At 51.3% G+C, this 7,166-nt stretch overlaps 1 protein-coding gene across 1 annotated transcript in view; it reads right to left on the minus strand.

The window, feature by feature from the left end:
* Window positions 1-6,130, minus strand: part of SLC2A9 (solute carrier family 2 member 9) — a 219,957-nt gene extending 213,827 nt beyond the window's left edge. The window contains exon 1 of the mRNA XM_069595056.1: window positions 6,031-6,130. Within this exon, the coding sequence (XP_069451157.1) occupies window positions 6,031-6,093 (63 nt within the window). The 5' untranslated portion in view covers window positions 6,094-6,130. The remainder of the gene's footprint in view (window positions 1-6,030) is intronic.
* Between the last annotated feature and the right edge of the window lie 1,036 nt (window positions 6,131-7,166).

Below are 7,166 nucleotides of genomic sequence, written 5' to 3' on the forward strand. Positions count from 1 at the left end.
TGTACCCTGCATCGAACCTAGACTGGCGATTCAGTTCTTACATGATGTTATACATGTTTCAATGCCATTCTCCCAAATCATCCCACCCTCTCCCTCTCCCACAGAGTCCAAAAGTCTGTTCTATACATCTGTGTCTCTTTTGCTGTCTTGCGTACAGGGTTATCGTTACCATCTTTCTAAATTCCATATATATGCATTAGTATACTGTATTGGTGTTTTTCTTTCTGGCTTACTTCACTCTGTATAATAGGCTCCAGTTTCATCCACCTCATTAGAACTGATTCAAATGTATTCTTTTTAATGGCTGAGTAATACTCCATTGTGTATATGTACCACAGCTTTCTTATCCATTCGTCTGCTGATGGACATATAAACAAGGTGAAAAGACAGCCTTCGGAATGGGAAAAAATAATAGCAAATAAAGTAACTGACAAACAACTAATTGCCTTTCGTTTTTAAACTCATCTTCTGGGGCTCAGCTCAGATGTTGTTCCTTTTGAGCCCTGGGCTGTGTGGGCCCCAGGGCTTCTCTCACTCCTAGCCTTGGTCATTACATCCTTGTCTGCACACATTGGAGGGCAGAGAAGCGCAGGTGAGAGCCCTGTCCCCCAGATCCCCCACGCCTGCATGCCCGCCAGGTCTCAGCACCCACCCCAAGGTGGGGATGGAGACGATGGGAGGGGATAGCACAGCGCACATGATGAGCGCAGGTCTCTGCGTGGCCTCATTGCCTGAGCACAGCCACACTGCCGGAAGAAGCTGGCGGGAGACCAGGGAGCTGCGACCTCAGAGCTGGAGCCCCGCAGCCAACGTCACAGGGTCCAGGAGCCAGAAGTCAAGACCGGAGGCTTTTCAGGAAGGCGGAGGGAGCCCTCCGTGGCCCGGACAGAGGCCAGTGCTGCGTTTACCTTTCTTCTCCTGCCCAGCATCACAGTCCTCGGATGGGCACGCTTGTGAGGCCCTTGGTGGCTGTGGCTAAGGGGAGCTGAGCCCATGTCCTATATGGTGAAGACCCGCCCGCTGGCCCTCCCCGCAGCTGGCTCACCCGAAGCACCTCTGGGAGGGACTCTACCAGGCCATCTCCCTGAATCAGGAGGCAGAGTCCACGGAGGGAGGGCAAGGGGGCGCCAAACAGGAAATGTGGCAATTGTATCTTGTCTGAACAGGAAATGGGCAATAAAAATTTTCCCCCATTCACAGGTCTTCACCACAGCAGCTGGAGAGCCCTGAAAAGGAAATTTCTCTTCCCAGAAATCACCACCCTGTGTACCCGATTCTTCTATTAAAAAAAAAAAAAAAAGAAAGAAATTGCATAGTGTGAATTTTCATTTGGGGCAAAATGAGGACTGCAGCCCAGGAGACAGCACCTCAGATAGCTCTGAGAGCCTGCTCCAAAGAGACAGTGGGGGAAGGTGAATATGATTTGGGTGAAGGGGTTGGTTTAGTCACTAAGACTCTTGTGACCCCATGGACTGTAGCCCACCACGCTCCTCTGTCCATGGGATTTTTCAGGCAAGAATACTGGAGTGGGTTGCCATTTCCTCCTCCAGGGGATCTTCCCAACCCAGGAATCGAACCCTGGTCTCTTGCACTGCAGGCAGATTCTTTGCCAACTGAGCTATGAGGGAAGCATAGTGGTTTTAAAGAAAAGGCAGAGTAACCGGAGATCAAATTGCCAACATCTGCTGGATCATCAAAAAAGCAAGAGAGTTCTAGAAAAACATCTAGTTCTGCTTTATTGACTATGCCAAAGCCTTTGACTGTGTGGATCACAATAAACTGTTGAAAATTCTGAAAGAAATGGGATTATCAGACCACCTGGGTGAAGGAGAGTTCATGCAATCAAGCACTTAGCTTGGCGAAAGTTTTCTGCTAGTCACGAAGAGCAGATGTCACCACGAAGGGATGAAGTGCTTTTCTAGATATGAAGAGATGTAAGAATTGAGCTCGTAGTATCAGCTCCTGAAGATATCTAACTATCTGAAGACCTGCCCTGCCAATTTCCCCAGAGCACAGAGTGCCCCAATTCCCTATCTCCATCCTGAACTCCCTTCAGGGGATGTTGAACATCAGCAGCTGCAGGAGCTGAAGATTTAATCTTTGCAGAGGTGGATGAACGTGAAAGTGAAAGGCGCTCAATCGTGAAAAGTCGCTCAGTTGTGTCTGACTCTTTGCGACCCCATGGACTGTCCATGGAATTCTCCAGGCCAGAAAACTGGAGTGGGTAGCCTTTCCCTTCTCCAGGGGATCTTCCCAACCCAGGGATCGAACCCAGGTCTCCTACATTGCAGGCGGGCAGAGGTAGAAGGCAAGTGCCGATTTGAAGTTGACACTTTCTCTGGTGTCTTCTTTCCCCTCTTAAGGCCAGCATGCTGGGAGGAGAGCAACTGGCATGAACCCAGAGCAAAATCTCCCTGAGGCCTGGGGCAGACAGATTACTGGCTATCGGAGAAGCCTGGCGGGGTTCCAACCGTGGCTCCACCGCTATTTAGCTGTGTGTCCTTAGGCAAGTTGATACGCTTCTCTGAGCTACCACATTTACCAGTGCAAAATGGGAGCTTGACCCCGCCCTGATGATCCTGCAGAGTTATTCTGAGACTCAAATAGAAAACGCACAGTCCTGAACAACATATTGGAAATCAAGACGGGCTGCCCTGTAGCTCTAGAACAAGCGGGGAAGTTGTGGGTTTGGAAGAAAAAGAATTTGCCACCGGTTGTTACTCTGCCCTGCTCATTCAGGCAGGCTGGCTCAGGGAAAGCATTAAGGAGGCAAGACCCCTCATGCACACCAGGATGTCATGCGAATTAACTCCCTGTACAGCTGAATTGCTCGGATGTCAGAGAAGGGCCTTAAATCATGTCTAGGACATGCCTTGGCCATTTGCGCCCAGAGCAGAGACCAGGTGCAGAGGCTGGCAGAATGATGGCAGGCTCGGGAAACAGAGGACCCCTAGAAGGCCAGGGTGTCTGCAAATCCACAAGAGAGAGACCCGAAGATGGCAAGCTGGGTTTAATGGAAAATGCATGATGAAATAAAAGCTATGGATCACGGCAGAATTTCTGGGAGCGTGGATTGTCAAGTGCACAGAAGCACATCCAGCTCTGGGGATGCAGATCAGTGGGAAGGGAGCTGCTCAGTGCGGAACTGAAACTTCCAAAGGGAAAAAGCCAGCCCTGAATAATTAGGCTGGGTATCTACCGAGTGCATGAATCATTCAGTCCAATATTCATTCTGCATATCAGTCATGCTGGGAGGCCTCTGGGAGAATCGGCTGTTTCTGAAATCAGTTTTCAGCCAGTTGCCCAGTTCCCCTCACAGAGCCGGGTCCAGAGCAGGGTTCTAACAGGGAAGCTCTCGATTGTGACATCACATCCAAGAGCTGAGGATTCCCCTGGGAAACACCGAGGAGGCACTGAGCCAACCTGGGGCTGACCCAGGAAGACTTCCTGGAAGAGGTGATTCCAGAGCAGACTCTTATAGGATGAGTAAGCCAGGGGAATAATGCAGGCAGAGAAGGGCGTGGGGTGAGAGGGCAGAGCCAGTCCTGCAGACATGGATGCCTGGCGGTGTGGGGAGAAGCAAAATAATTGAGTGAGTTGGGGCCTAAAGTGTGGGAGGGGCAGCATGGCTATTTCACTGTGCAGAGAGGAACCCGCTCTGTGGTCCCGTGGGGTATCTTCTTCATCATCTCATTTCCTCCTCCACCCGCTCCTTGTCTAAGGCCTTTCCACGTAACCACCCTGGTCTTCTCATCTTTAACCGGGGCTGGGGGGGGGGGGGGGGGGGGAGTGGTCTCCCTGATCTTGCTAAAACTCATATTGGCCTTTTTCATTTAAAATTGCTCCATGTCCCCCATGGTGTTTGAAAACACTAAAGGCCCGACCACCCAAAGGGGCTGCAGATTGGAGGTGGGGAGAGGGGGTGGAGAGGCGGGTGGTGGAGGGTGGGACAGCCTTCCAGCAGCTGCCCTGACCTTGCGCTTCACGAGGGGCTCTCCCAGAAACCTGGACTGGACACCACTCAGTGGAACAAAAGAAACTTGTAGGAAGTCACTTCTCCTTTTTAGTTGTGCAGCCTGGAGGCGGTGCTTAGCCTGAAGAGTTCTTCTTATTGGTGAAACTGACTGTCAATTGTTGTCTCCCCCCAGCCCTCCCACAAACCAGACCAGAGGTGAGCAGTGATGTCATACACCTGAGATGGGAGCCCAACTGTTCTGGCTCAAGTTCCAGGCTGGGCTCGCCTGTTTAAGAAGCCTGGCCTTGGGGTTAACCCTGCTTTCTTCCTTCAGGCAAATGGGGGTGGGTCTTGGATTTCCAGGGGGCACCCCAGAGCATTCCAAGGTGAGAAAACAGAGAGCTCCATTCTTTTGAAAGCCTCGATGAGCCTGATGAGAGCTGCTCTCTCTGCTAGCCACAGCTCAGTGGGTTAACCCCCCACCCCACCCCCGACAGTGGTGCCTAAAGGATCGCCTGGCTTTGGGTCTCAGCCCTGCTTCTGACAACCTGTGAGCTCTTGGGCAAGTTTCTCAGCCTCTCTGTCCTCATCTGTCAAACGGGCCTGATGATGGTGCCACCGCCTTAGACTTGCTAAGATTTAAGTTTGTGCATGGAGAACGCTAAAAACCCTGGAACCTAAAACAGCACCTGGTCTACAGCTAAGCACACAATGAATATTCATCATTGTTTTTCATATCCCCCTGTCCCCTCAGTGAGCTATTTCTGGGCCCAGTGCTCTCGTTCTCATCCTTTTCTCAACAAAGGACACGGTGAGCACTCCCTGTAGAAAGGTCCCCCCTGGGTCCCCCTGCCCCCAACCTCCTGTCGGTGTTCACAGCAGCAGAGAAAAGGGCTGGGGCCAGTGGGGTGCAGCTGGACCATTGCCAAGGCCAGTTTCCCCACTTGAGTACCACGCCTCTGTGATGAGCACCATCCAGTGAGGCTCCGGTGAACCAGATGACAGCTAACCAGGGCTCCCCGTTAACCATCTCCCAAGACACATCTACACTGCTCTGCCCTCTGCCAACTGTTCCCACCTGCAACACCACCCGCCATCCCACCAGGCTCAGGAGGATCCACTAGGCTGACACCTCAGACGCCACAGGCAAGAACAGAAATCTCCAAATCTGATGCCAGCCCCCCAGCCACATGGTCTGTGGCCTATGCTCCCGGACAGGTCCTAAGGCAATTCACTCTTATCGAGGATGTGGCCAGGGCTTCCCTAGTGGCTCAGATGGTAAAGCATCCACCTGCAATTCAGGAGACCTGGGTTCGATCCCTGGGTCGGGAATGTCCTCTGGAGAAGGAAATGTCTACCCTCTCCAGTATTCTTGCCTGGAGAGTCCCAAGGACAGAGGAGCCTTGGCAGACAGTCCATGAGGTGTCAAAGAGTCAGACATCACTGAAGTGACTTAGCATGCACACACGCAGTACAGTTGTAACCCAAATCCCTAGCACAAAAGAAGTGGGAAACCATACAGCTTTTCTGGAGTTTGAAAATATGTCTCTAGAGCTAGTGTTGGACAGGGAAGCCTGGTGTGCTGCAGTCCGCGGGGTCGCAAAGAGTCGGACATGACTGAGTGACTGAACTGAACTGAACATCATAGTGTATGCATGTTAATCCCAGTCTCCCAGGTCATCCCACCATCTCTCTTCTCCCCCTGGTATCCACACATTTGTCCTCTACATCTGTGTCTCTATTGGAAAAGAATATTTTAAAAAAATGTGTGTTTCTATGCATAACTGAATCACTTTGCCGTAGAGCAAAAATTAGCACATCATCGTGAATCAGCAATACTTCAATTTTTACAAAACAATTTTTTAAAAGAAGGATGTGGTCATAGCCCAGCATTCCTGGGTGTGCCGGGCCTGTCCTGACACTCATACACTCCTCCACACACACACCTTTTACCAGTGCCCCTAATTTTGCTCATCCTTCAGTGCTCAGCGCCCTCACCACCTCCCCCCAGGAGGGACCACCTTGGGGTCACCTGAACACTCCTACCAGGGAGACATAAGGGAACCAGGACTGACCAGTTTCTTTTTCTCCAAGTTGCTTCCTTTGTTATCTGCTGAGTCTTTTTCCCTGAGCTTCATGGTTCCTTGTCAGCCTTTAGACTGGGCTTTTTTGTTCCTGAAAAAGAGGAAAAAAGGGAGAAGTGGTTAGACAGACGCTGGCTGTCACAGATGAGGAACCCAGGGGAGGAGGCCGAGGTGAGGATGACAGGGAGGTGGGCCCAGCTTCCCCAGAGTCCCGGGCGCCTCTGTTCCTCTCTGGCCTGTTTCTCCATTTACGAGACGGTCGGGTTGGACCACTGCTGTGTTTTCACCCCTGCCACATCGTTGATCAAGTACTGGCCCCTCCCCAGGACATCCTCATTTGTAAGGTCCTCTTATGATGCAGCATGTTTTGGAAACCCTAGACTTTCTGTCCTTATGATGTGAAAATAAAAGTAGCATAAATTCAAAGTGCAATGTCGCCTGTCAAATTGAAACGATTACCAAACAATTAGCACAACTGTAGGAGCTTCCCAGGTGGCGCTAGTGGTACAGAACCCGCCTGCCAGTGTAGGAGGCATAAGAGAGGCAGTTGGATCCCTGGGTCAGGAAGACCCCCTGGAGGAGGGCATGGCAACCCGCTCCAGGATTCTTGCCTGGAGAATCCCATGGACAGAGGAGCCTGGCGGGCTACAGTCCACGGGGTCACAAAGAGTTGGACACGACATGCATCACAATTGTAACCCGAATCCCTAGCACAAAAGAAGTGGAAAACTCTATAGCTTTTCTGGAGTTTGAAAATATGTCTCTAAAGCTGTAAAAGTATTTCAATCCTTTGGCCCAATGACTCCGCTCATAGTTAGCCTCAGTTCAGTTCAGTCGCTCAGTCGTGTCCAACTCTCTGCGACCCCATGAATCACAGCACGCCAGGCCTCCCTGTCCATCACCAACTCCCAGAGTTCACTCAGACTCATGTCCATCCAGTCAGTGATGCCATCCAGCCATCTCATCCTCGGTTGTCCCCTTCTCCTCCTGCCCCCAATCCCTCCCAGCATCAGAGTCTTTTCCAATGAGTCAACTCTTCGCATGAGGTGGCCAGAGTGCTGGAGTTTCAGTTTGAACATCATTCCTACCAAAGAAATCCCAGGGTTGATCTCCTTCAGAATGGACTG

The sequence above is a fragment of the Ovis canadensis genome, chromosome 6, assembly GCF_042477335.2.
Source record: "Ovis canadensis isolate MfBH-ARS-UI-01 breed Bighorn chromosome 6, ARS-UI_OviCan_v2, whole genome shotgun sequence".
Classification (NCBI taxonomy): domain Eukaryota; kingdom Metazoa; phylum Chordata; class Mammalia; order Artiodactyla; family Bovidae; genus Ovis; species Ovis canadensis.